Genomic DNA, 27,110 nt, shown 5'->3' on the forward strand with positions numbered 1-27,110 from the left:
GAAAGACGCTGCCATGTATGCGATATCATTCTAGTTCAATGAGGCACTTTTGCGGGCCCTTGATGGTACCATTGATTGGTTAACAGAGGGCCATAATAAGGAGTACACATACCTGTTTTCAAGGTCCGACATTTATAAATCGGGATAGAAAACACTTCAAGTCCGTCTTCCTGCCAGATGAAAGGGCCCAGTCCATCGAGGACCTTTTACAAAAGGTTAAAAAGCAGGTGCGCAGGATGGACGAACGCACAAACGAACTTGTAGCCCAAAGAGTAGGCGAAACTCATCAAAGCACCAACCAGAGCAGAGCCGAGCTCCCAGTCATTCGTCGCGACGCAAATCACTCGGCAATCAATGCAGAGAAGATCCTGGAGTCTCTTTCGAAGCAGGACCTTCAAAGTCAACAGGACCGGGAACAGCTAGCGAGAATCGAGCAAAATGGGATAGATATAAAAAACGGGATGTTTCATGTTCTCTATCAGCGGGATTTGAACGTTGCTTAGTGGAAAGGTCTCTACGAGGGCAAAATGCTTGTAGCTCCTACTCCATTCATAGACCAAGGTGATCTTTTCAGAGCACTCGGCGTAGATAAAGAGGGACTCGAAAAAGACTTGAGATCAACGCAGCACCATACCCATCGTATAGATACTCTTCCCAAAGGCGGCGCTCTGTGGTTGATGCAGTGCCCCCTAGTCATCAACCGTCTCTATTCGGATCGCCCAGGAGCACTATTTATAGAGAGAGACTGCCCGCCCGGTGTCACGAACATGCCCCGACATAGGTTTATTAACTGACCACGCCTGAATGATCGCCTAATGCGTTCATTCCAGTACCTCTTTTGTCCTCGAGAGGGCCCACACGTGCGTGGTGTGGTGGGTTAGGGGGTCCACTCCTAACATCCGGCTCACAAGACACATTTGAGAGGATGTCAGCCTTCTCGGCCCTCACGGCAATGCTGACCAGCACCATCGGCATCATGCAGCCGACGAAAGTTGTTCAGTTCTTCTGCGGCAGGCACACCTCGAGCAGCGATCCGCTCAGTGGCCCGAACGGGCTGATCCGAGGCATACTAGCGCAGCTGCTTTGATTGGGCAACTTCAACCTCAGCTTTATCGATTCCCGCACTCCGAAGGAATACATTCAGCGACACTCGCTCGGCCAGCTGACCGACACGCTGAAGAGGCTCGTGCGTCAGCTCGACCGCCACGTCATCCTGTTCATCTTCGTCGACGGCGTTTCGTTGCTTGAGAGAGGCGAGTGGATCCAGGACCTAAACAAGGTCATGTACGATCTGCGGGAGCTCACTTGGGATACGACGGTGGCAGCGACGGTCAAGATCATTGTCACCAATCCTGGGAAGAGCCGTGGCTTGGGATCTTGCATTGCTTCAGAAGATCGCGTGCTTGTCCCATACCTGCCTAGCATTGGTGATGGGAAGCTGACAGATAGAATGGTCAACAAAGAGTTGCATACGTTACGAGGGGATCCAGCTGCTAGGCAGGAGCCTGACGCTTCTAATGATATAGATAGCGAAGGTGAATTTGACCTTGATTGGTTATTATAGAGTACTGTAGTCTGAAATATATCTTTTAATTATCGTCGCACTAAGTGGACCGGAAAACCCGTGCTACGCCGGGCCATTTGCAAGCAAACTTTACACGGAAAGTTTTCAGAACGTTTGTTACCTAAGTACTTAAATTACGCGCGGCCGCAGAGCTAGCCGCTCATGTTTCATCTCCGTCGGAGGGCCTGATAACACGATTGGATGACTGGTGCGCCTTGTTTCTGTGACACCATGGCCAGGCAACGACACACAGCTGCGCAACTTTGGGTCGGGTGAGCCGCCCGTCTGGGATTCACTCTTCTCCTCCTGTTTCATATTCGCTTTTGTCCACAAGTCGGAGCGAGTAGCCGTCAAAGCCATAATCTGTGTTACCGCACCCAGCAACGCCATCCAGTTCCAATAGACGTAATTAGAGCGCCACTGTTCCAGAGCTTACACAGTAGAAGAGCAAAGAACCAGTCGTGCGAAGATTAAGGGAAGCCGACACAGTATGTGACACTCGAGGCTGATGGGTATTGCCTGACATACATCAGCTTAGTTGGGAAAGTCTCAGCGACGGGTGACAAAGTTTCAGGGCGTACTCCCATATGCATATCCTGTGCTCATAACCCCCCTACCAGAGCCAGTGCACGGGGACTAGCAGGGACCTTTCTGGGGATGACGGCGGCAACAAGGCACACTTGGGAGCTCCGCCACTATGGCCGGACGTGCATACATCGACGCGCGTGCTAAGGCAAGGCTGAGTGCAAGATGGTGGGTTACGCAGGCTTGCTTTGTTATAGGAATCTCAAAAAGCAATACGACCAAAAACACTATTATCACACGTTCTCTCAACCTTCTCAATTAGCTTCGGAGACTCCGAATACTTGGTTTCAAGGCACAGGAAATCCATCGTTGTTCGACATGGTCTTGGGATACGGAGGCTTCTTCGGTCTTGACGACTACGAGTACCAGAAACATCTCCGGGAGATGTCATCGCAAGACCTCCAGAAACAAGAGATCGCAAAGCTGCGGAGACAGATCACCTGCGCATTATCGATCGCTGTCGGTATCTGCATGGTTGTTCTCACTCGCGGCGGTAGCTTGATCATTGCCAGTACTGTGGGAGGGAGGAGATGGCGCGTCGCTCACCGAAAGCTCGAAATGATACGCGCGGAGCTCACGAGGCGTGGTATACCGCTGCACAAACTGGACTCCAAGGACATTGAAATACCCTTACTCGCTCAGTGCGTTGGTGCTGCCGTGGGTGCCGGACTGGACTTCGGTTTGAGCACTCTAGTCGAAATCAACGACGTCGCAGATTTCGCATCCGGACAAACCGTATTTCCCGGTTTGGTCCTCGACCCCGAATTGGAACAGACGGCTTCTGTTCCCAAAGCCGCTGCCCATGGCGTGCTGTACGGTGCAATCAACCAACCGGAGCATGCATTGCAGGGTGCACAGAGCGTTGCTGAGCTCATCGGCATTGCACCAGGTGATCAGTCATCAAACGTTGCAATGGTTAACTCCTCGAGTTTCAGTATTGACAACGCAGAAATTGACCTAACAAACTCTCTCGGACAGCAACTAGGAGAGGATGCAGCTTTGTCTCTCGAATCGGGATTTGGGGAGATTATAGCCCAGCAGCTGTGTTGGTGGATCACTGAATCATTCGAAGACGGAGACTGGTACCGTGAAGCGTCAGAACACCTCGGATGTAGCCGCCTCTGTGGTGTCAGAAGCATGAAGTGCAACAGCTGCTCTAAGGAGATCACCTCCGGGTTCTACTGGCGTAAGTGGGATCCCTTGACACAGCCTGACTGGTTCTGACACTGACCGGCATCAGACTGTTGCCAGTGCACTATCAATTGCAAGAGAGATGATTATGACCTGTGCACAGACTGCTACAGCGAGGGAACGCGATGCCACTGTCTGCGTCGCGGTCTGCACCGCCTTCAATTTGCGTTGGTCGGGAATCTCTTTCATCCAAATTGACACGATGCCTGCAAACGTTTTGAAAAGACTCAGTATCTTTTCTGCGATATCTGCAAGAGCAACATCTATCAAGGAAGATACTACCGTAAGCTGTCCTCTAAGATCAAGCGATTATAAGAAACGCTGACTTTGAAGAATGTATTGGATGTAACAAATCTACTGGCGGATTCGACATCTGTTCGAATTGCTACCAATCCGGCGAGCATTGTAATGATGGTACAAACCACGCTCTCTACTCCTTTATCTGGGCCTTTGCTCCCGGTAAAGATGGCCGTCATCCATACGAAATACGCGGCACAGGAGGGGCTAAATGCTCTAGGTGCGAAAGGAAGGTTTATCAGGGAGTCTTTTACCGTAAGTTTAGGTTCTGATCTCGCTTCCCCATCTGTTCCCGCTGACCGCTGTGAAGACTGCAACGTATGCGACAGAGGAGACTTTGATCTCTGCCATAGATGCTACGAAACAAGTGGCGGCTGTGCGAACAAATCCCATGTGCTGATGCGGTACAATGCTTTTGAGAAGCTCCAGTCCATGGACATTCCTTACTTAGCATCGTGTGACGTTCAGGGCTGCGGGAAAGCATTGAGGTCGGAAGGAGCTCTTTACTTCTGCGAAAGTTGCAAGCCGCGGAATGGCATGTTATTCGCCATATGCCATTCCTGCTATGGAAGCGGCGCGGGCTGTTTCTACAGGAACCACTCATTTACGAAACGTAGACGAACATTTACCCGTCAGCGGAGTGGATTCGGTGGGAGGAGATGAGGCTGCTTCATCAAAATACTAGTCTGATTCAACATGGACTACATCTAGAGGGATAATCTTGCTCTTCTTCCATTGTGTACTCTGGATCATTGACACGATCGTTTACCACACAGTGTCCCACCCTCAGAAAATTGGATCAGTCCTCCCACTACGGTGCCAGATTGCGACGTCTGCACTACATTTGCTGCATCGATGTCTCACATTTTTCGTACCGTTGATGCAATAAGGAATGCAGCCAAGGCAAAGACATATACAAAGGACGAAACCCCATGTGCTGTGGCGTATATTAGTCCCATACCCATATGCAGCCGCGTAACTTTGACTGAGGATAATTTCTTATTGGGTCATCCCGCCACTTTCATGGCTGGTAATAGTCATCGTCTGATTGACGACAGGGCCAGGAACGCTACCGAGGTGGTCCAACGCGATTACGTTCGCGGAAGCGCCCGAAGGGTCACTCGGAAAACCCATACCGCAATAGTGTAGCCAGCGTTATATGTTCGTGTGATCTGAATGTAGAAGTTGGCGGCGCCGAAGAGATGAAGCTGGTGGATTGGGGATCAGGATTGAATAGTAAAACGAAACTGGGGAAGTAACAGAGGGGTTTGGCGATTTTCTATTGAAAGCTGAACAGCAAGGCTTGCCTCTGACCCCCTACGTGTTGGACTTCAAACCTCTGGCTGGGCTGGCCCATGAAACAGCGCCAAGGATGGGGCAGTATAGTTGTTTCAAGCGCGCGGCAATTGTACAATCTTACCTTGGCCCCAGGAAAATTGTTCGAATCCCAAGCATGCAAGATTCTTGGCCATGGCATTTGGTGTGAACCCCCCCTTCGCGCAGCCGGTAACCGTTCTGAATTTATTTCTCTTAATTTATCCGATGCCTGCCAACTGGCGAAAGTAATAATAGACGACGGGAGCTTGGCCCATCACATCACCTGAATTGTCACTGTCATTCCCCAGGATAATCCCCTGCTATTCTTCTCGCTAGCCACCGGCTACGTGAGGGGGGTATGTTGTGGGGCGCCTACGGCATCCGCCGACAGTGCACCTCTGAATATAGCTCACCGGAATTGAGGAAGCGTTGCACGGCAGATCAGCTGGTGATACCAACAGCCCGAGTAGAGGTGCACACAGGGACAAATAAGAACGCGTAAACTGGGCGCGAAGAGCAGTTCATCCAGCCGAATGTCGTACATTAGTGCTGTTGCCTGGTCAGGATACACAAAGTAGTACGAAGTCATTGCTTACGGGAATCATTTCAAGGGTCCCCATGCTCGTTCATGTGATGAGATAGGCGTAAATCCATGGTTCATGCTCCTATGTGCTACGAAAAAAAGGACCCCGCCCGATCGACCGTACGCAGCACATGCCGGTACAGCCCGCTAGCCCCTTTTTACCTGATTTCGGCGCCAGCTCCGATCTGCACGTAGTGGAGCAGGCGTGGTGACTGGGTTTGGTTGGCTCAAAGCTAAAGAGATGCAGCCAATGTGGGCGCAACGTAAGGAACGAATCAGTAAGGCTGAGCGAGCCAAGAGGTACGTGTATAAAAATAGCCCCGAGTGTGGCGAAGAGGCCGAACCACTATATCTCTACTACGGGCTATTATATTATTGTAATAAGGCTAAAAGCTAACCGACCGTTACTCCCAGTATATAGACTCTAAAGTAGTAGCTTTAAAACTTTAGTCATACTGGATTCTAAGAAGAAAATGCTAAGAGATTTTACTCTTCGAAGGTATTATTAGACGGTAAGATTCGGTTTTTTATTAGTAAAAAAAGACGTGCTTATCTAACGGTAAGCGTGTTCTTATATTTTTATACGATCTATCCGAAGTAGATAAGATCCCCGCTGCTAAATCTCGTAAGATTTCGATATCTAAGAAATTCTTAAGAAAAGCTAAGAGTCTACAGTTATAGAGCGTTCTCATGTTGGAAAAGGGTATACTTTAAAAAAAAAAAATAAAGACTGCTTAAAAAGGCGTTTGAAACTTGCTAAATGTAGAATATCGCGTGCCTCATCGACGAGGCCGATGTTTTTCTTTTGTCGTGGTTTACATTAAATAAATTGAAGTTTATCGTTATATTCCGCCTTAATTCTTAGTATAAAGGCTATGCCGTAGTATGCGACACCGGGCCTTTAATTAATTTAAATAGCCTAGCTATCTTAAAAGGTTTTGTTGATGTCGATTCGTCTTCTAATAAGCTTTTAAGGGCGAGATTGGAGGCTATCGTGGGGATTTTCTTGTTGTCCTACTAGTGATGCTTAAGTTTAGGGCGAGCGACGAATAGTTGTTCTCTAAAGTAGGCGGATAAGCGAGTGTTCAGATTGAAGAGGCTATCACGCGTAAGTACGTCAGAGGTACGAGCCTACTTAGGCTAGGAGGTTTACCATAAAGATTCGATTCCCAGTCGCAGTTCTACTAACTTTGAGATGTCATCTGGAGGTCCGTATGAAAGAATGTCAAGCGAAGGCCGCGTCGAGCTCGTGTCATACAGCGGGAATAAGGCGAGGAGGCTCTGGCTAGCTGATCCGAGGAACAAATGAAGCTTCTTCCCTCATTCGGGTAACTTTTCCAAGTCATCTTTGGCAACCTTCTCGCTTATTCCGTGCTCAATCATAGATGATAGAATTTGTCGCTTCACCAAAACCTCTATTCGAACGGGGGATAGCGGCGGGGGATTTAAGCCAAGTAGTATATCTTTCGTGGTTCTACGTTTCTTGCAGTTCCTTCGTTCATTCCTGGCTTTTGCCGCCCTTGTGTGATTTCTTTTCACCAAAGCCTTAAAGTGCTCGTAGTATCGCAACTGTTGTAGAGCAACGTGGTAACCAGTAGCCCACGAGATGGTACAAAGCGTGCTTATGTCGTAATGAAGCTGCAACAGTCTATGCACATCTTCAGCATCACTTGAAGCCGCTTGTGTGTCCATTACCGCAATTGCCGCTGGATCGGACAACAGCTGTTCCCTAACTTGGAGGAGCAAGGGTATGTTGGCAATCTCGCAGATACATTGCAAGGTTCCAAGCACCTTCTCGATTGGCTCATTTGCAGGGGCACTGTGAGAGGTCCGAATGACACCCTGAACGTTGAACCCTGCATGGTGATCCTGCTGCATACTGACGATGCACCGGCTCGTACCGGGGTATATACTTACCTGCTGTCGAAAGGCAAAATGGGAAACATGACTGGATCACTCGTCTCACTCTGCGACTGCGAGCCCTGCCATTCAATGTTTGTCAAGTACTTTGTTCATATAGATAGCTCTCTCCGTAGCCTTGCTTGATTTCTTGCTGCTCTGGGCCCCTCGGAGCTGAAGTGGAAAGCAACAAATACGAGAACCCCGAACCCTAATTTGAGAAATCAACGTATGCAGAGCCTGACTCCGGCAAGTAGAATATTCTTAGATATGGGCGGCTCCAAAGCCGGTACAACGAGACAAAAGCGAGGATGCAGGAAGAGAAGCGGATGTATTTGGATAATCATTTACCACTATCGCTAGAGCAACGAAGAAACAAAGAGAAATCATTCCATGGCCGAACAGAGCGAAACTGCTTGCTATCCCAAGCCGACTTTACGTTCCCTCACTGGACCTGCTGGGGCGCGGGCATCAGGGAATCGGTGAGATGACGAGGCGGAGAGTGGGCGGTGCCGGGAAGCGGGAGATGGAGGTCGTCGTCGGGCTGGTGGTGGTGGGAGCGCAAGACGTGGGCGACGGCGTGGACGACGCGCATGGCCTGGTCGGGGGCGAGACGGGGGTCGCACAGCGAGCGGTAGCGGGGGAACAGCGGGGCGGTGTTGGGGTTGTTGACCAGGGCGTGCTCGCGGTCGACGCACTCGGTGACGTCGGGCTCGCCCGTCTGCTCGAGGTGCAGGCCGGCGAGGTGGGCGCCGCAGGCACGCAGCACGTCGGCGGTGCGCACGGCCTCGGCGGCGACGTGCTCGACCAGGCGCGTCTTGACGCCCGTCTGGCGGTCGACGAAGGTGTTGGCGTGGCACGGGTCGCACATCCACACGGGCAGCTGGCCGGCCTGGCGCACGGCGGCGACCAGCTTGGGCAGGTGCTGCTCGGCGTGGTCGGCGCCCAGCCGGGTGATGAGCACGACGCGGCCCGGCGCGCGCGTCGGGTTGACCAGGGCGAGCAGGCGCGCCAGGTCGTGCGGGTCGGTCGTCGGGCCGAGCTTGATGCCGACCGGGTTGCGCAGCCCGCGCACGTACTCGACGTGCGCGCCGTCCAGCTGCCGCGTGCGCTCGCCCACCCACACGAAGGCCGCCGACGTGTTGTAGCGCCCGTGCGTCAGCGCCGACTCGAGCGGCAGGTGGAGCGCCTCGTGCGACGTGTAGACGGGCGTGGGGTCGAGGATGCGCAGGAAGGTGAGGGTGGTGGCGGCGAGGTGGTGGCCGAGCAGCAGCCGGTGCGGGTCCGGCGTGCGCTCGGCCGCCGTCGCCCCGCGCCCGTTGACGTTGTCGCCCTTGAACGCGTGCACCACGCTGCCGTCGGCCAGCTGCTCCATCGGCTTGGACCGCGGCTTTGCGTACTGCCCCGCAATGCGCGCGATCTGCACCACCGGCTGCCCGAGCGCCGCCGCCAGCGCCGCCGCCTGCCGCCCCAGCAGCCCGCGCTTGGCCGCGATCGGCTCCGCCCGCACGTCGTCGAAGCTCTCGGCGCAGTCGCCGCCCTGCATCACGAACGCCCGCCCTGCCGCCGCCTGCGCCAGCTCGAGCCGCAGCTGCTCGATCCGCGCGGGCGACACCAGCGGCGGCAGCGACCGCAGAGTCGCGCACACGGCCTCGAGCGCCGCCGGGTCCGGGTATTCCGTGTCCTGTGCCACTGGCTTCGACCGCCACGAGTCGGCGGTCCATTCGTCGAGAGGAGTCGTCATGGTCATGGTGGGAATCGCAGTCCGCTGCTGTGTCTCTACGGCCGTGGTCTGTTGCATTTTCCCGCCGTCTATATACTGTTCTGCCCCCTCGAAGGAGTTCCGGAGCGCCGCCGCCGTCGACGCCTATCTCCACGCCCGGATTCTGCAAAGGGAAATTGGAGTCTCGGAGATACGACTGCCTCCTGGGACGTTCGAGGTGTACGCAGCAAGAGCGCATTCAGCCCTGTCGTATCCAAAGTGCGACTCCGGGAACCCTTTCCTCGATCCCAACACCACAGTGACTCATTGCGATGGCACTGCCCGCCTCGTTTGCAATAAACACGAAGCCCCACCATGGACCCAGCCTGCAGGGGCATTGGGATCGGATCAGTGAGGCCTCCAGCTGCATCGTCCGATCTAGGCCCGGCACTGCCAGCTCAAAGGCGCCCGAACAAACCATCCTCTTCGTGGCTATCTCACCATCCACGACTCATCAAGGGTGGGGGAGACACCTGGAACGGCTTTGCCACGCTCCCGTGTCCGGGAGCTGCCCTGGAGAAAAACGAAGTGCCACTGACCGACGGCTGATTCATGCACGCTTGCTTGCATAGAAGCTTCTGGGACTGTTCACGTTCACGTTCATTCATTCAATATTCAGCTGGACGAGACTACGTGCGGTCCCCGCTCATGATTGATGGCTGTGGTGAAGAGCAGCAAGTGCTTAGAACGGGGGGTGATAGGCCAAACCCGCAGCATTCCACCATGTCCGGGGGGGTTTCAGTCATCAGGCAAGTCGGGCAAAATCTGAGAACACACCACCGCTCGCCCCATCACTCCGTTCGCCCGCCACATATCAAATTCGGGAGCAACGGCCTATTCAGGCAAAGAGCACGGAATGAAGTCTCAATACGACACTATCTGATATCTACACCTCAATGTATTGCGGGCTAGCCTGCACCGCGGTATCAAATTTAACCAGGCCCTTGAGCGCCCTGCGGTTGATCTTGAACCCCACCGTCGGCAGCCTCGACACGAAGATGATGCCACCGGTTAGCCTCTGCAATCCATTCAGGCGCTCTGCCGTCCAAGCCTGCAAGCTGGCAAGCGCCGTGACGCGGTCCTTGTCGGCGTCCGCCTTCAGCACTACGAAGGCAGTCGGGTGCTCGCGGGCCGTCTTATCGTTGAAGCAGCCCGTAACAACGACTTGCTCGACGGCCGGGTGCTCGAATAGCACGGCCTCGATCTCGGTGGCGCTGACGTGTACGCCGTAGCCGTCGCCGACGCGGATCAGCTCCTTGAGGCGGTCGAGAATGAACACGTTCTTGTGCTCGTCGATGTAGCCGAAGTCGCCGCTGTGGTACCAGCCGTCGGCGTCGAAGGCGGCGGCGTTGGCCTCGTCGTTGTCCTTGTAGCCGCCGAACGGGCACACGCGGTTGCGCACCCAGATCTCGCCGCGCCGCTCGCCGCTGCTGGGCGGCAGCAGCTCGCCCGTCTCCGTGTCGACGATGCACGTCTCCATGCCGCTAACCAGAACCCCGCTCGACCCCGGCGGGCTGGCGTGGCCCGCCGTCTGGATCGCGATCAGCAGCGTCTCCGACGTGCCCCACTCCATGGCGACGTGCACGCCGTTCAGCAGCGCTGAGATGCGTGCCGCCAGCCCCTCGTGCATGGGCGCGCCCGCCGATAGCAGCCACTTGATCGAGCTGACATCGGGCGTGCTACCGGTGCCGGCAGCGGCGAGGTCGGCGGCCAGCGCGGGCGGCACGAAGAGGAAGGTGATGCGGTGCCGGGGAATGATGCTGAGGGTAGCGCGGGAGAAGGGCTCGCGCATTAGAACGACGGGAATGCCCAGCAGGATGTTCAGCCCGATGTGCAGTTTAGCATTGATGAAAAAGCCTAGCGAGAGCGACGAGAGCCACGTATCGGCGTCCGGATCCGTATTAGCTGGTACCGTGGCGAGCGTCGACTGTAGTACCGCGATAAAGTAGCCGTGCGTCGTTAGCACCGACTTCATGTTGCCCGTCGAGCCGCTAGTACGGTTAACGAAGGCAACACTGTTCTCAGCCTCCTCGCGCGTACGTAGCCGGAAGCCGTAGTACTGCGGGCACTCGTCGCTGAAGAAGTTGAGCTGCGACCGCGTGCCGTCTAGAACGAGCAGCTTAACCTGCGGTAGCGTCTCGCACGCGTTGATGGCCATGCCCAGAAGCTTAAGGTCGGTGATCAGAAGCTTGGTCTTGGCCTGTGCGAGCCGCAGCCGTACGTCGGGCGCCGTAAGCTGGGCCTGGATCGGAACAAGCTCCACTATCGCCCCAGCAGCCAAGATGCCAAGATACGCGATAGGGTATGCAATCTGTCTTCGGTTAGTTTCAAGTTGCCGAGACCGCGTAGCGGCGGACGGGCGGGCGGGCGGGTAACCCGTTGCTTACCGAGTCAGAGGCCAGGATGCCGACCGTGTCCCCCTGCTTTACCCCATATCTGTCGACGAGCGTGTGCGCAAACTGCCGGCTCTTCTGCTCGAGCTCGCGCACCGTCAGCGTCTCGTCGCTGCCATCGACGCGGTAGATGACCCGGTCGGTCGGGTAGTCACGCCGCTTGCTGAACAGGTAGCTGAAGACATCTTGGGTAGCCGGCTCCGGGTCGGCAAGGTTGGATCGGATGCTCATTTTGCTCAGGGGTGTAGAAGACGAGTTGATTCAGCAGAAGTGTAAGTTCTGACGATTCTGGCATCAGCACTAACAGCGGCTGCGGGCATATAAATAAGATTCAAAACCACCAAAACACTACCGGTTGGCTACCTCGATTTCCTAGAGGAGTACCGGAGATGGAAACACGCGCACCTGCTGGGGCATCCCATCTTCCCCCGTAATACCTTTAGCTGCCGCGGAGACAGGGTACTGAGTTGGGAAGGAGCCTGGTCGCCGTTCACGATTGTCTGAAAAGAGGGCGAGTCATGAGCTGAACGGAACCCGGCTTAAAGAGATGTTTGGAGGTATGGAGATAACAATCTGTCTCACCACCGTTGATCCTCCACCCTTTGCAGTATCCCGGTATGCAGCACTTGTGATTCCCCGACGAGCCCCGCGGAAAAAGAGATATCCGCATCCACTCGCAGTCGGAAATCACAGGCAAGAATTGCAAGGACGCCTGTGGAAACCGCGCACCTGGTCTTCGGTGGCGTTCCCGATGAACTGTACACGAGGCAGCCTGACGACTGTGGGCCGCAAAACGACATTCATGACACAACATGACTCAAGTTTCACTAGCTGGAAGCATGTGGTATCGGGTTGGTTACTACGCTCTGTGCATTCGGCATCACCCGCCGCCACCCGCACCCCATTCACTCCATCACACAGCCTTCTCTGAAGCCGCGAGTAGCTCCCGCGCCGCCGATCGCGCCTGCTGCGCCAGAACCGCGTCCATGATGACGAGCGCAGCCATAGCTTCGACGACGGGCACCGCTCTCGGGACGACGCACGGATCGTGCCGGCCCTTCGCCGCCAGCACACCATCGACGCCGTCCCAGCCAGCCGTACGCTGAGCCTGGCCAATCGTCGCCGGCGGCTTGAAGGCGACGGTGAAGAAGACGTGCTCGCCATTGGTGATGCCGCCTTGCACGCCGCCAGAGTGATTCGTGCGAGTCCTCAACCTGCTCCACTTCCTCCCGCTCCTCCCCCGGTCGTCACCACCAGTCCGCTGATCTGCACTGTCGTCGACGACAAACGCATCGTTCGCCGCACTCCCCGCCAGCCCCGCGCACCCCGCGAAGCCCGCCCCGATCTCGAACCCCTTGGCTGCGGGGATGCTCAGCATGGCGTGCGCCAGCGCCGCCTCGAGCTTGTCGAAGCACGGCTCGCCGAGGCCGGCCGGCGCGCCGCGCACGACGCACGCCACGGTGCCGCCGACGCTGTCTGCGGCGTCGCGGCGGGCGGCGATCAGGGCAGCCATGCGCGCGCCGGTGGCGGCGGCAGCGTCCGACAGGGCGGGGCAGCGCACCGGGCTGGCGTCGACGGCGGCGCGGTCGACGGTGTCGAGGAGCGCGAGGAAGTCCGGGTGCGACGACAGCGTTGGGTGCGCGGCGGATGGGGCCAAGAGCGCTTCCGGACCGACCGAGAGCGTGAAGGCGACGATTTCGACGCCGTGGGCTTGCCGCAGGTACTTTTCGGCGACGGCGCCGGCGGCGACGCGGCCTCCACGATGACGTTAGGGAGGTTGCTCGTTCTTTCAGTGACGCGTGTGTATACATACCGATCGTCTCGCGGGCGCTGCTCCTCCCGCCTCCGCTGCTGGCCTTGACGCCGTACTTCTCCATGTACGTGTAGTCGGCGTGGCTGGGCCGCGGATACGCGTCCATGGTGCTGTTGCCGTAGTCGGCGGGCCGCTGGTCCTCGTTTCGCACGCGCATGCCGATGGGCGTGCCCAGCGTGACGCCGAACTCGACGCCCGACTGGATCTCGATGCGGTCCTTCTCGTCGCGCGGCGTCGACAGCGCGCTCTGGCCCGGCCGCCGCCGCGTCAGCTGCGGCTGGATGTCGGATTCGGCCAGCTGCATCCCCGGCGGGCAGCCGTCGACGATGCAGCCTACCGAGTGGCAGTGGGATTCGCCATAGCTGCACAATTTTAGAATCGAGTTACCAGCGACGGAGAGAGGGCGCTTGTTTACGTCGTTACACGAAAGTGTTTCCCGAATGTTGACATGGTCGAAGACTGGACTGGAACAAGACTGGCAAAAGGAATAGTCGCCTGACTCCTTCACAAGCCCAGCGGTGCTGTGTTGTTATCATCGCGGTATCTCGACTCATCGTTCTCTTTCCTCGAATGGAGTTCCGGAGCGGTTTGGGATGTCGAGTCATATCCAAGCATAGTGCTTGGGAGAAGCAATGGCTTTGTGTGAACAAGCATTATCAAGCAGGAGTGGGTCCGGGAAAATCACCCATAGATACGAAGGTGCGGGAAGCTCGAATGACTCGTACTTGATAATATTCTAACGAGCCGACACGCAAGCAGGCCTGTGGGGCGCCAAGCGTGGGATGCAACGACTCAGGCACGGTGAGATGTGCCTCGTCCCTGATTGGTCAATTGAAGGAAGGTGGGGCTAGGGTTGCGACACGTCTGGTACGACGAAAGTCGCTGAGATTCAGTTACATGCTGGCCCGGCTTCCAAGACGTTCTTCACGTCTTGATCAGCACCTTCCATCCGAACTTCAGGCCCCTCGCCGCCAGCATCATAAGCGAGCAGGCCATGGTGACGGCGCCTGCATAGATCCAGACCTTCGTGTACCCTTCGCTGTTTAGGATTGCGCCTGCTATCGGCGTGCCGGTCAAGATTCCCACCGAGATGATGGAGAAGGCCGTGCCTAGCCGCGTGCCAATCTTGCTGCGGTCCGGCGTGAGCCTCACAATGGCCGGCGGTGGTAGGGACACAAATGTGCCGCTGAAGAAGCCGTACAGAATGCAAAACACGATGGTGGATCCCAGCGAGCTGATGGGTATGAGGCAGAAGACCAGAACCGAGCACAGCAGCGCGCAAGGGAAGAGCGTGTTGAAGGGCCCAATCCGGTCGGCGAGTACGTTCGGGAGGATGCGTCCGGCCACCGAGCCGGCGTTAAGAATAGCAAGTAGGTAGAAGGCCAAATCCGAATCCGCAACTCCTTTGTTGATGGCGTATAGCTGGATGTAGAAGAACGGCGTGTACAGCCCCATAAAGCCGACCATAGCTCCCAGGACGAATAGCATAAACGGCAGCTCGCGCAGCGCGCTAAGATCGACCAGCTTACGCCGTGATGCCGGCAGCACGCGTACCTTCATAACCGCAATCGGCACCAGAAGCGTGCCTAGCAGTACGAAGCCCATAGCGCGTGCCGTCCAGCCGAATCCAACCCGTCCAATGAGCTTGTGCACCATGACTGGATAGATGACCCCGCCCAGGCTGCTTCCGCTCGCGGCGATGCCGGTGGCAGTTGCGAGCCTGGTGGTAAAGTAGGTGCTTAGAATAGCAACCGCCGGTACGAACAAGCAGCCTGCTCCAATGCCCATGCAGAAAGCCTGGGCAAGAAGGACCTGCCAGTACTCGGTGCAGAGGCTCAACATCATTTGTCCAAAGACAACGAGGAATGAGCCCGTGTACAGCAAGTGACGGAAGTAGCCAGCATCATAGATTGGACCGGTCAATGCGCCAACAAGCATCAATAGGAAACCTTGGATTGAGCCGATCCATGAAATGGCCGAGGGCGTCGAGGATTGTAGAAGCTCACTCCGGTAGTATGTCTGGTAAGTGCCGAACGAATTGACAACACCCCTGGGAGGCAGTCAGTGCCGGCACCACGCGTCGGGCCAAAGGATCATACCAGGAGTTGAAGAACAAAAAGTATGCGCCTGCAACCTGCAGCCAAGCAGTAAAGCCTCCGTTGGGGACCGAGTCGACGTTGCGAATGTCGTTGCTCGGCTCAACATCCGTCTCCGGAGACGTTTCCCTCTTCTCTTCCCCGGATGTTCTCTCAGCTGCTGCGTCAGTAGCCATGGTCGAAAGTGGGCAATGTCTTGCGCGATTGGAGGTCCGGACTGGAATGACCGAGCGACGATAAGGCCCATGGCGGCTTTAAGGAGTCATGGACTGTTTCATTCTGCGTGAGGGTGGCTACGTGTACAGGGAGTGTTGATTGATAATCAACCTTTGCCGCCGCGTACAACCGCGCCGATATGGTAGACACTAATACGACTCAGTCCATGTCAGGGGGCACTGTGGTCGCAGGCGTATCTTTTGTTAGCGCGCTCCGCTCCGACAAGGGTCAAAACCAGGGATACTGCCAATAGGATGTTACCAATACCCTGGAAACGATGATTTACGCCGAAATCACGCGAACGAAAGATATGCCTGCGACCGTAGTACACCCGGGGATGTAGATCTATCTGATTGTACGAGGCGCAGGGATCATCGCCAGAAGGAGTTGCGGACCGGGCCGTATCTCGCGAAACACCCCGGTCTTCATCCGCGCGATAAGCACGACGCCTGTAGACTCGAATAGATTCGTGAAAGGAAATTCGCAGAGCCAAAGCTGCTGGAACGACAGCTGGTAGCTAGCCTTAGCTCGCAGGAGGAGTTTTAACGTCCCGAGCGCCATCCTCGGAGCACAATTCCCGCCTCAGAGCACCAATCTTTTGGCCCCGCGCGTGAAAGCAACCCGACGATGACCAGCCACGTTAACATCAGACCCACCAAGGTCCGCCTTCTGGGCAAAGACTCGATAGTCGTCGCGCACGGCATCTGGGGCGACTACGTTGCTAGCGATCTGCTTTCGAACTTGAAGGCGTCTACCTACGCTGTCATCACCGACACGAACATTGCTTCTCTTGATTACATGACCACTTTCCAAACGATTTTCAAGAGACATGGTGCGGAGGACGCTCGCCTGCTTCAGTATGCCATTCCTCCCGGGGAGCAATCCAAGACGCGGGCAACGAAAGAAGCAATCGAAGACTGGCTGCTGTCCCACCGCTGCACGCGAGATACTTTGATCATCGCCCTAGGCGGCGGCGTGGTCGGCGACCTGGCCGGATTCGTTGCGGCCACGTACATGCGCGGCGTTCGGTTCGTCCAGGTGCCCACGACGCTGCTGGCAATGGTAGACTCGTCCATCGGCGGCAAGACGGCGGTCGATATGCCAGCGGGGAAGAACCTGGTTGGCGCGTTTTGGCAGCCAGACCGCGTTTACGTCGACCCGCAGTTCCTCCAAACGCTGCCAAAGAGGGAACTAGCGAACGGCATGGCAGAGGTCATCAAGGTATGTAAGTTGGCTGCAGAAGGTTGAAGCCCTTGACTGACGAGACGACAGACGGCGGCCATCTGGGACGAGCAGCTTTTTGCATTTCTCGAAGACAACGCTGCTGCTGTCATGGCAGGCTCCTGCATACCTCCTGGCATCACCCCAATCATCCAGCGGATCATCTTGAGGTCCATTAGCGTCAAGAGCGACGTTGTCTCGGCGGACGAGCGGGAAGATGGATTGCGCGGTCTCCTCAATTTCGGCCACTCGATCGGGCATGCAATCGAGGCTATTCTTGCTCCAGACGTACTCCATGGAGAATGCGTGGCCATCGGCATGGTTAAAGAAGCCGAGCTAGCGCGCCGTCTCGGCATACTTTCGCCGGGTGCCTTCGCTCGGTTGGTCCGGTGCATTGCCCGCTGGAGTCTGCCCACGTCTCTGGACAGCAACATGGTCACAAAGCAGACAAAGCGGTCATGCGACATAGAAGAACTACTGTCCATCATGGCAGTGGACAAGAAGAACGACCACCGAAAGAAAATTGTTCTTCTCTCGGGGATTGGCAAGACATATGAAAGGCAGGCAACGCCAGTATCGGATTCAGACGTGCGGCTTGTTCTCTCTCCCAGCATCCATGTCTCGCCAGGAATCGGCTCCGCCGCCGTCGCCTGCATCCCGCCTGGCTCCAAGAGCATTTCCAACAGGGTCCTCGTCCTTGCAGCTCTCGGCTCAGGCACGTGTCGAATTACCAATCTTTTGCACTCGGACGATACACACTTCATGCTCGAAGCCGTCGGCAAGCTGAGCGGAGCTTCGTTCGGCTGGGAAGACGACAGCGAGACGCTTGTGGTTCACGGATGCGGAGGCAAGCTGCGCGCCAGTCCCGACGGTCTGTATGTCGGCAACGCCGGGACTGCCTCGCGCTTCTTGGCGACCTTGTTGGCCTTGGCGACGCCATCCTCGTCGGCTACAGCGACCGTCCTGACGGGCAACACTCGTATGAAAGAGAGGCCGATTGGGCATCTGGTCGACTCCCTTCGCAGCAATGGCGTTGAGATTGACTACCTGGAGAAGCAGGGAAGCCTTCCACTGCGAGTCAGCGCGTCGGGCGGGCTGGTTGGCGGCGAAATCAGCCTTACGGCGAGCATATCTTCCCAGTACGTCTCTTCGATCCTGATGTGTGCCCCCTACGCGAAGGAGCCGGTGACGCTTCGGCTCGTGGGCGGCAAGGTCATCTCACAGCCGTACATCGACATAACCATCGCAATGATGGAGTCATTCGGGGTCAAGGTGGAGAGGCCGGCGGCCGACACGTACTACATTCCGCAGCAGAGGTACGCCAATCCGGCCGAGTACACGGTGGAAAGCGATTCCAGCTCCGCCACCTACCCCTTGGCCATCGCCGCCATCACCGGCACCACGTGCACGATTCCGACCATCGGCTCCGCCTCTCTCCAAGGCGACGCTCGGTTCGCCGTCGATGTGCTCCGGCCCATGGGCTGCACCGTGTCTCAGACGGCGACGTCGACGACCGTCACCGGCCCGACAGACCAGCTCAGGGCGCTCCCCGAGGTGGACATGGAGCGCATGACCGACGCCTTCCTTACGGCAGCCGTGTTGGCAGCCGTCGCCGGGCCCAGCAGCGACGGCTGCACGGCGACGACGCGCATCACTGGCATCGCGAACCAGCGCGTCAAGGAGTGCAATCGTATCGCCGCCATGGCGCAGCAGCTGGCCAAGTTCGGCGTCACTTGCCGCGAGACAGACGACGGGCTCGAGATCGATGGCGTGGGCGGCGCTGCGAACCTCAGAGCACCCGCCGACGCCATCCACTGCTACGACGACCATCGTGTCGCCATGAGCTTTGGCGTGCTGGCGCTCGTGGCGCCTGCCGCCGTCACCATTGGCGAGAAGGAGTGCACGGCCAAGACCTGGCCCGCGTTTTGGGACATGCTCTCCGCCGTATTCGGCGCGGAGCTCCACGGCGCCACGCCAACGCCTTCACTGATGCCGACACCGTCCAACCGCTCCGTCTTTATCATCGGCATGCGCGGTGCCGGCAAGACAACCATGGGCGGCTGGGCGGCCAAGAGCCTCGGCTGGCCGCTGCTGGATCTTGACAAGGCGCTCGAGGAGGAGCTCGGCCTCTCCGTGGCCGACGTCGTTCGCCAGCACGGCTGGGAGCATTTCCGCGCCGAGGAGCTGAAGATGCTCCGGCGCACCATGACCGGCGAGCGCGCCGCTGGACACGTCGTGGCCTGTGGCGGCGGCGTCGTCGAGATGGCCGAGGCTCGCGATTTGCTCTGTCGCTGGAAGATGGACGGAGGCGTCGTGTTGCTCGTCACGCGCAGCATCCAGGACGTCATGGACTACCTTGGCTTGGATAAGACCAGGCCGGCGTACGTCGATCCCATGATGAGCGTGTGGGAACGGCGCAGGGGCTGGTACCACGAGTGCAGCAACTTTCACTTTCACAGCGCCGAGACGATGGGCATGAAAAGCACTGTGGATGCTCTCAGCCGGTTTACGCGCGTCATCACGGGGCACGAGGACTTCTTCAAAAAGCTTGAACGCAAGCAGCGGTCCTATTGCGTGTGCCTTGCTGTCCGTGATGTAAACGAGGTGCTGGGCTCGATGGAACAGATCACAACAGGAGCAGATGCTGTTGAGCTGCGGGTAGATCTCTTGGACGATCCCAACGGCCGGGCAGGCGTGCCAACGACAGACTTTCTGGTCGAGCAAGCCACACTGCTCCGCCACGCCACTGCGCTGCCTCTAGTATTCAGCCTGCGGAACGTCAGCCACGACGGCATGTTCCCCGACAACGCTTCGCAAGAGGCCCTCGTCCTCTACCGGCAAGCCATCCGCCTGGGCTTCGAGTTCATCGACGTCGACATCGCGCACCCAGACGGCCTGCTCGACGAAATCAGCGCCACCAAGGGCTCAAGCAAAGTCATCGCGTCGAAGCACGACGGCCGACTCCCCCTACACGCAGACACGTGGGCGCCTTACTACAACCGCGCGCGCCGCTACGGCGACATCGTGAAGCTCGTCGGCCGCGCCACCAGCACCCTTTCCGACGACCTGTCCTCGTTCAGCACATTCCGCTCGACCATCTCCTCCTCCTCTCCCTCCATCAGGACCCAAACCCCGAACCCGCCCCTCATCCTCCTCGCGGCCGGCGCGCCCGGCACCCTCAGCCACGTCCTCAACCCCCTCCTCACCCCCATCACGCACGAGACGCTCGCCCCAGGCCCGGCCGCGGCCGCCACAGCGCCCCCGCTCACCTTCCGCTCGACCCAGACCCTCCTCTCCCTCCTCGGCTACCTGCCGCGCCGCGACTTCGTCCTCCTCGGCTCGCCCATCGCCCACTCCCGCTCGCCCGCCCTGCACAACGCCCTCTTCTCCCACGCGGGGCTTCCACACGTCTACTCGCGCCGCGAAGCGACCGAGGCTGACGTCGACGCGGAGACGAAGAAGAAGCTCGATTCCCTGCTCCGCGCCGCGACCTTCGGCGGCGCGTCGGTGACGATCCCGCTGAAGCGCGCCGCCCTCGCGCTCGTCGACGGCGTCGGGCCCGAGGTGCGCGCCATCGGCGCGCTCAACACCATCGTGCGCGAGGACGGCACGGGGCGGCTGATCGGCCGCAACACGGACTGGGCGGGCATGGTGTTGGCCTTGCGCAAGTTCGGCGGCGGGCGTGTCGACGACGGGGTGGGGGTTCCAGCTCATGCTGCGCCGCCGCCGCCGCCGGCCGCCGTCGTCGTCGGCACCGGCGGCACGGCGCGCGCCGCCGTGTACGCGCTGAGGCAGATGGGGTGCGCGCCCATCTACCTGCTGGGCAGGAGCGCGGCCAAGGCGCGGGCGCTGAAGGAGTCGTTCCCCGAGGACTACGCGTTGGTGGTGCTGGATGGCGGGGAGGAGGCCGGCGAGGTGCGCCGCCGGCTGGATGCTTCTTCTTCTGCTGCTGCTGAGCGGCCGCCCAGCGTCGTCGTCTGCACCATTCCTGCGGATCGGCCGGCCCATGCGAACGTCAGGGACGGGCTGCGCGCGGTTTTGGAGAGGGCCGGCGAGGCCAAGGGGACGCTGCTGGAGATGGCGTACAAGCCGGATGTCACCGAGATGATGCGGTTGGCCGAGAGCTTTGGGTGGAAGACGATACCTGGTCTTGAAGTTCTGGTAGCTCAGGGTGTCTATCAGGTGAGTCAATCCTACTTGTTCGGTGTGCAAGGCCCGCCTCTAACTATTTTTTTTTAAGTTCGAGCTTTGGACTGGTATTAAACCCCCTTATAAAGTTGCTAGAGTAAGTCTAATATCTTATTAATATATTTGATAATACTAATACTATATGTACTAGGACGCCGTACTCTCTATCTCCTAACCGCAATGCCGTACTCGACTAAGGCTTAGTCGGGTAGTAGGCCTATATAATGGCTGCACCAGGAATTTAGTTGTGCATAAAGGTTGGGTAGTGGTAGTATAAAAGTCGAGTGGGGTTCTCGCTCGAGAATCGCGGATGCGACACGGCAGAATTTTGACCGCACGTGTAGAGACCCTAGAGCCGGTTCGAACGGGTCGGAAAACCGTAGTATTAGAGACGGAATTGTTAGAGTTTTTGGGTGGGTATCTTAGGTACCTACGCTAAGACCTAAAGCACTCTCTAGACGGGCTGTTTCTTCGAGGTGCTTTGCTTGGGTGCGACCAGGCACGTTAGATTCATAGTCTTGGTCATATAGTGGTATGAACTTACTCAACTGCTCTAACGACTCAGCTAGCTTTCGCGTTGTTGCTGTGCTGCGAATCCTCGTCCTGTGTCGTTGCTCCCGGGGAAGTCGCGTCCCCACCGCTACTAGTAGGAGTTTCAGAGGTTTTACCCCTTTTTCCCGCCGGCCGGACAGCACCACCTGCGGTCCAACGAAGGAACCCTACGTTTGGGTGAGGCTTCGGTTTTGCCTTCGCTGGCTTTGGTACCGGCATGGGGCCCGGCGGCATGGGACTGAGGATGTCGACCATAGGTGATGGTGGGGACCCCACATCGATAATTTGCGGTGGAGGGGGAGGGAGTCGTATCGGCCCATCTCCAAGAATCTTGCCGGCTCGCCCCTTACCCTTTGACGGCTCACGGCGGGGCATATTCAAGGGTGTCCAAGGCTCACCGCCCAACGATGGTGGTGGTAGTGGCCCCGGTGGCATAGGTCCCGGGGGTTGGGCGGGCTCCTCCGCAGCTGCAGCTACCTCGGCAAGCGCCTTCCCGTGCGCCTCCGTCGCTGCCTTAGCCTCCTCTGCAGTCTTTTCCTCAACCTCCTCTCTCGCCTTTTTCGCTGCAGCCAGCAGCTTAGCTGCGTCTTCAGCTGCCTTCTTCTCCTCCTCTTCTTTAGCCTTAGCCTTAGCCTCTTGTTCAGCCTTTTCTACAGTATAAGCAGCGGCTATAGCTTCGTCGCCAGCGTTCTCCATCACTACACCATCTCCTCGTGCTTGCAACTCTTGTCCATCAGTACCGCCGGTAACATCTTCAAAAGTGGTTGCAGGTAGCGGGTCGAAATCGGTATCCCTCACTTCATCTTCATCTACGCCACTTTCAAAGTCAAAAGCTTCTGTGTTCAGCGACCTGGCCTTGGCACCTTTGTCCAGGAGCGCCTGAACGGCCTTCTCGTCACTCGCGTATGAAGCAGCCTGGAGAGAATTACCGTAGCTTCCGCCCTGAGCGATTTCTTCGTTATTGAGAATCTTTGCGAGCTCGGCGGGTGCCTGGCCATGATTTCTGGTTTCAGAAAAGCCGAGACTGCTTTCCTCCGCCTCGGCATCACTCGTTTCGCCTTTGGACTTGAGTTTCGCCACCTGTATCGAAGCTTTCGAAGCTTTTGATCCTCCAGTTTCCTCCTCTTCATCCATGTTGGGCAAGACGAAGAGGGCGATATCCTCCATGTGAGCGGCAAGATTTCCCTGCAATCTCGACAGCGAGAGCTCCTCTCCACAAACGAGGCATGAGTATTTCTTGTTGTCTGAGACATCGACCTGACGATCGCAGAGATCCAGAACGACGCCTAACCGGGCTGGCGAAATTGATTCGCCATGATGCTCTCGAAGATGTGTGGATATTGCCTTTTTGTTGGGATATATCTTATGGCACTCTTTGCAGGCATACTCGCGCCGGTGAATCTGAAGTTCGTGATAGATCCAGTCATGGCGGCTGATGTATAGCTTCCCGGCATTCTGGCAGTCTTCGAACGTGCAGACGTACGGGCCGAGATCGCGGAATACATGGCGCCTATGAGTTGCGTTGTCATCATGATTGGACCAATATTGAATACCAGGGCGGTTTGACTCACTTCCAAGACTGCCTGTTCTGCATCTCGCTATACTCGAGCGTCATCCCACAATAAGGACAGGAAAATGTCGCACTTTCATTTAGCAACTTTGGAGGCTTCGGGACATAATTCGATCGTGCTTGACCGATGGCTGTGGGCACGTAGACTGTCCGTGGCCGAATGTTGGTCTTCGTATCGTGTATATCTGAAACAGCAGCCGTAGAGAAACTCTGCTTCGACATGGTTGACCTCGGCCCTTTGGGAGACTGGGCCATGTCTGGTTTTTCAACACTGGCTGCGTTGGTCGAATCCTGCTCGGGATCATACGGATAATCAGTCCAGTACTGAAGCTGCTCTCGTCGTCTTGTATTCGCTCTTGCAAGGCGACGACAGAACCACAGAATATCTCTGACTCCATCGCTTGTCAACCCTTGCCTCATGGGAGCAACGTGCTCGTCCTCGAACTCGACACTCTGCCCACTCTTGGTCAGGCCACGCCATTGTAGCACCTTCTCTGCTATGTGCCTCTCGTCCGAGCTGCTGAAGCTGACACTCAAAGACAACGTGTTCGAGTCGCTCAGCCTGGCCGTATCCGACTTCGAATCAATAGAACGGATGTACTTGTCCGCGATCTTTGGACGTGAGAAGTTTCAATGGGAATGGCGCAGAGTAAAATACAGCCTCAGCGCTAAAAGGCGCGACAAAGTGCTCGAAGATCTCAGACATTGGAACGAAGATCTGAGGAGATTGCTTGAGAATTCCGAGGTCCCGGCGGAAGACGACAGTCGCAAAGTTCAAGATCTCAAGCGCCGCTTCGATGTTCAGCGTTGCAATTCTATCCACAAGTGCTTCAGTTCTCTTCACCGAGCACTCGAGTCTGGATTCCGCTGTGTCTGTTCGCCGCCTCACCAAGCTGCCATCGATCTCGACTGGACGACGCATGAGTCTGATACAGCAAAACCTTTCAAAGTGGCCATCTCTTATGGGACAAACTCACAACTACCCAAGGGGCCTGATTCATGGCGGAAGCTTCGCATTACTACAGAGACTCCAGAGACTCCTACTAAAATGGTTCTTTCTGTCCCTGAGCTCTTGACCCCATCGCCTACGCCAGCTAGAGCTCCTTCATCGACTTCATCCATCCGAACCAAGGTTTCACAATTCAAGTCCGTCTTCTCGTCACCCCGGCCGCGTCCATCTCCACCAATTCCTCCGACTACGGCTAGTGAGTGACCAAACATCTTCCTCTGGGAAAACTTTTGCTAAACTCGCAGCGATAGCTCCACCTGCTAACTCATCCCGGGAATTGACTGCTGTATTAACCTCGGAAAGCACCAGGATAACCAGTCTCTGTGTTGCAGAATGCACACAGCACAATCCATGGACTCTAACAGGTCTCCTCAAAGACCCGGATGAGGACCAAAATTGGCAATTCTTTCTTGACCACAAAGAAAAGGATTCGCCAGAAATCATCAAAGCTGTTCCTCTAAAGTCTTTACTTTTATCTCTCGAGCAGGCAACCCAGCAACGAAACTCTTATCTCTCTCTGTCCGCAAAACAAAGGTACGGCATCGCCACCTCCATTGCCTGGTCAGTCCTGCACCTGAGCGGCAGTCCCTGGTTTGGCGACCACTGGGAACAAACACAAGTGAGCATTTTCGTCAAGAAAACCCAGGACGGCCGGGAGGTGCTCTCGCGGTACCCGTGTGCCTCGTGCATTTTCTCCCCGCCAGCAAGCATGGGGGAGCCGCCCAGCAATGATTTCAAGCATCTCATTCCCAACAGAACCGTCTTCGCTCCCGGCATTTTCCTCATCGAGCTCTGCACCAACAAGTCCTTTGCGGAGATCCGAGAGGCCGGTGGCAGCATGACGCCAGCCTCGCTGCTCGATGACTACCAGACGGCGGTGAGCAACCTGGATGAGGTGTACCGCCTAGCGGGAGACTCTTATGGATATGCAACGGAGCGATGTGTGAAGTTTTCGTTCCAAGGGCGGGATTTGTACAAGAACTTTGATTTCTCGCAATTCCGGCAGCAGTTCCATGACGCTGTGGTTGCGCCGGTCCAGGCGACATATCTTATGCTTCCGGATTCGCGCAACCCTGGATAAGCTATTCTCTGTGGACTGTATGCCTCAATTTAGTAGGTGATTAACGTACAATGCTCGCTATCTAAATCTATGTGTTCTTAACGCACCTGCAACGCTGTGGTAATTCGTCCTATCCGGTGCGATCTTCCGGCATATCCTTCATTACACGGCAGTGATTCGCAGCTTTACTAACTTTAACGACATCGCCCAGCACCAGCAGCGACATAGCGACGCTCAGGATGGCGAGGAGAGGGTTATCCATATCGTCCACAATTCTATAAACACCCATAGCAGCATCGCCGGCCGTCCCGACGATTGCCAAGGCTGAATAGACGCCCGCGAGCTTGGTGGCGCCCCTGGGGGCTTTGCCGGCGACAGCTACGAAGAAAAGGATCGCGCTGATAAAAGCGGGGATCAGTGTCTTCTCCTCCCCCTCATCGGTCTTTTATGCCACCTCCTCCACCTGCCGCATGTCTTCGACAGCGCTGATGAAGAGCACGGGGACGGACACCTAGTCCACCAGCGCGAGCTTATCGCCGTAGTAGCCGTTTAGCTGTAGGTCCGTTGGCGCATCGCTGATCTGCTGCACCGGATCGTTGAAGTTGTCAAGCACCATTTTGGACGACGTCATTGGGATCAGCCATTGGAAAGTCTGGGTGCGGATAGCATGGGTGAAATTTCTATCATCCTGGCACAAGTTGCCACAGGAATGCGGAAGGTCCACGCAATTGGACGGCTAAGAGGGACTCAGGTATCGGAGCCGGAGGCGGAAATAGGTTCAGAAGAGAGTCAGGAACAACTTGAGGAGCCTATGGGGGATAAGGAGGGCGAGAAGGATGACTCTGGCCCAGACTCCAGCGATCTGGCGTCGGGGAGCGATGGGCGCACAGTGGAGGACGTTAAAGATGGGGAGATCGAGGCAGGTTTGAACGAGGAGCGTAGGCTCACCGTCATCTTCATCTCCTCGTCGTCCCCTGGCCTCGAGAATTCCGAGCAGATGGTTCTTTTCTAGTGCACCGAATACTTATGATAGAAGTGGCGGCAGGGCATTATCGTTACTAGGATGACGGGTGATCGACGATGGGCAGAGGCGGTACAAACGTGAGTTTCTAGTGCAGTCAGGCAGTTCTATGAGAGATCATCAAGCATAGAAAGTGTGGGAGGAAACTGTAGGAAGCTATTAAAACGTCCCTTTTGCACGAGCATCTCAGATAGCCAATCAAACAACCAAAATTTCCAAGCAGAGGCCGAGCGATGCAAGAAGCCATTTCTACCATTGAAGCTTTAAAGAAACATGCCGGTACCCTTATACCAGGCCACGATGTGCAGCAACTTGCAGCTGCGCACCGGGTTCAACACCCTGCCCCAGAACCAGGCAGGCCGCTCCTGTCCATTGCTTGCTGTCATGATGCAGGGACGCGCCCTGTGGCGCTGCAACACGTCCAAAACGAGGAAGCGGCCTTGCTTCTGGGCAGCCTGGATAGCCGAGCCCAGTTCACCGCCGTTTATGTTCGGATCCGCACCTTCAAGTACGAAAAGCTCCACGGCTTTTGAATATTCGTCCGCGGCGAACGGAAATGGAGGGCACTTATGAGTCTGTGGCTCGGTTGGCTCGATGAGCATGGATGTTATCCTGAAATTTGATGAATGTTTAGCGGCATGCCTCTAGCATTCGACGTAACCATAGGGCCTGCACCGTGTTTGCATAGAAGAAAAGCTGTTTCTTGGTCTCGAGCAAGGTGTAGTGGGATTGTTTCGTCATTTAATTCAGCCGCCTCTTCTCGCGCCGCAACG

General features: G+C 56.6%; 9 protein-coding genes across 9 annotated transcripts; 4 read left to right on the forward strand and 5 right to left on the reverse strand.

Annotated features, from left to right (window-relative positions):
• Positions 1–2,467: 2,467 nt before the first annotated feature.
• LTHEOB_11851 (uncharacterized protein) lies at positions 2,468–3,373 on the forward strand (the record flags this gene model as incomplete). The annotated part of the gene is made up of 1 exon (XM_035508653.1): positions 2,468–3,373. The coding sequence occupies one exon, from the start codon at positions 2,468–2,470 to the stop codon at positions 3,371–3,373; it is 906 nt and encodes a 301-aa protein (XP_035365545.1).
• Positions 3,374–7,881: 4,508 nt separating this feature from the next.
• Positions 7,882–9,186, reverse strand: LTHEOB_11852 (Phospho-2-dehydro-3-deoxyheptonate aldolase; the record flags this gene model as incomplete). The annotated part of the gene is made up of 1 exon (XM_035508654.1): positions 7,882–9,186. One exon carries the CDS (start codon positions 9,184–9,186, stop codon positions 7,882–7,884), a length of 1,305 nt encoding a protein of 434 aa, XP_035365546.1.
• Positions 9,187–10,084: 898 nt separating this feature from the next.
• Positions 10,085–11,822, reverse strand: LTHEOB_11853 (Acyl-CoA synthetase; the record flags this gene model as incomplete). Its single annotated transcript, XM_035508655.1, has 2 exons — positions 10,085–11,509; positions 11,586–11,822. The coding sequence occupies 2 exons, from the start codon at positions 11,820–11,822 to the stop codon at positions 10,085–10,087; spliced, it is 1,662 nt and encodes a 553-aa protein (XP_035365547.1).
• Positions 11,823–12,504: 682 nt separating this feature from the next.
• Positions 12,505–13,854, reverse strand: LTHEOB_11854 (Chorismate synthase protein; the record flags this gene model as incomplete). The annotated part of the gene is made up of 4 exons (XM_035508656.1): positions 12,505–13,346; positions 13,405–13,681; positions 13,742–13,766; positions 13,820–13,854. The coding sequence occupies 4 exons, from the start codon at positions 13,852–13,854 to the stop codon at positions 12,505–12,507; spliced, it is 1,179 nt and encodes a 392-aa protein (XP_035365548.1).
• Positions 13,855–14,328: 474 nt separating this feature from the next.
• LTHEOB_11855 (MFS general substrate transporter) lies at positions 14,329–15,676 on the reverse strand (the record flags this gene model as incomplete). The annotated part of the gene is made up of 2 exons (XM_035508657.1): positions 14,329–15,454; positions 15,504–15,676. 2 exons carry the CDS (start codon positions 15,674–15,676, stop codon positions 14,329–14,331), a joined length of 1,299 nt encoding a protein of 432 aa, XP_035365549.1.
• A 667-nt stretch (positions 15,677–16,343) lies between these two features.
• Positions 16,344–21,322, forward strand: LTHEOB_11856 (Pentafunctional polypeptide; the record flags this gene model as incomplete). The annotated part of the gene is made up of 5 exons (XM_035508658.1): positions 16,344–16,937; positions 16,989–20,716; positions 20,765–21,119; positions 21,215–21,222; positions 21,277–21,322. 5 exons carry the CDS (start codon positions 16,344–16,346, stop codon positions 21,320–21,322), a joined length of 4,731 nt encoding a protein of 1,576 aa, XP_035365550.1.
• Positions 21,323–21,686: 364 nt separating this feature from the next.
• Positions 21,687–22,844, reverse strand: LTHEOB_11857 (Tpr repeat protein oca3 protein; the record flags this gene model as incomplete). The annotated part of the gene is made up of 1 exon (XM_035508659.1): positions 21,687–22,844. One exon carries the CDS (start codon positions 22,842–22,844, stop codon positions 21,687–21,689), a length of 1,158 nt encoding a protein of 385 aa, XP_035365551.1.
• Positions 22,845–23,746: 902 nt separating this feature from the next.
• On the forward strand, positions 23,747–25,337 carry LTHEOB_11858 (uncharacterized protein; the record flags this gene model as incomplete). Its single annotated transcript, XM_035508660.1, has 2 exons — positions 23,747–24,452; positions 24,622–25,337. The coding sequence occupies 2 exons, from the start codon at positions 23,747–23,749 to the stop codon at positions 25,335–25,337; spliced, it is 1,422 nt and encodes a 473-aa protein (XP_035365552.1).
• Positions 25,338–26,025: 688 nt separating this feature from the next.
• Positions 26,026–26,328, forward strand: LTHEOB_11859 (uncharacterized protein; the record flags this gene model as incomplete). The annotated part of the gene is made up of 1 exon (XM_035508661.1): positions 26,026–26,328. The coding sequence occupies one exon, from the start codon at positions 26,026–26,028 to the stop codon at positions 26,326–26,328; it is 303 nt and encodes a 100-aa protein (XP_035365553.1).
• Between the last annotated feature and the right edge of the window lie 782 nt (positions 26,329–27,110).

This window comes from Lasiodiplodia theobromae (assembly GCF_012971845.1).
Source record: "Lasiodiplodia theobromae strain AM2As chromosome Unknown scaffold_54, whole genome shotgun sequence".
NCBI classification, from domain to species: domain Eukaryota; kingdom Fungi; phylum Ascomycota; class Dothideomycetes; order Botryosphaeriales; family Botryosphaeriaceae; genus Lasiodiplodia; species Lasiodiplodia theobromae.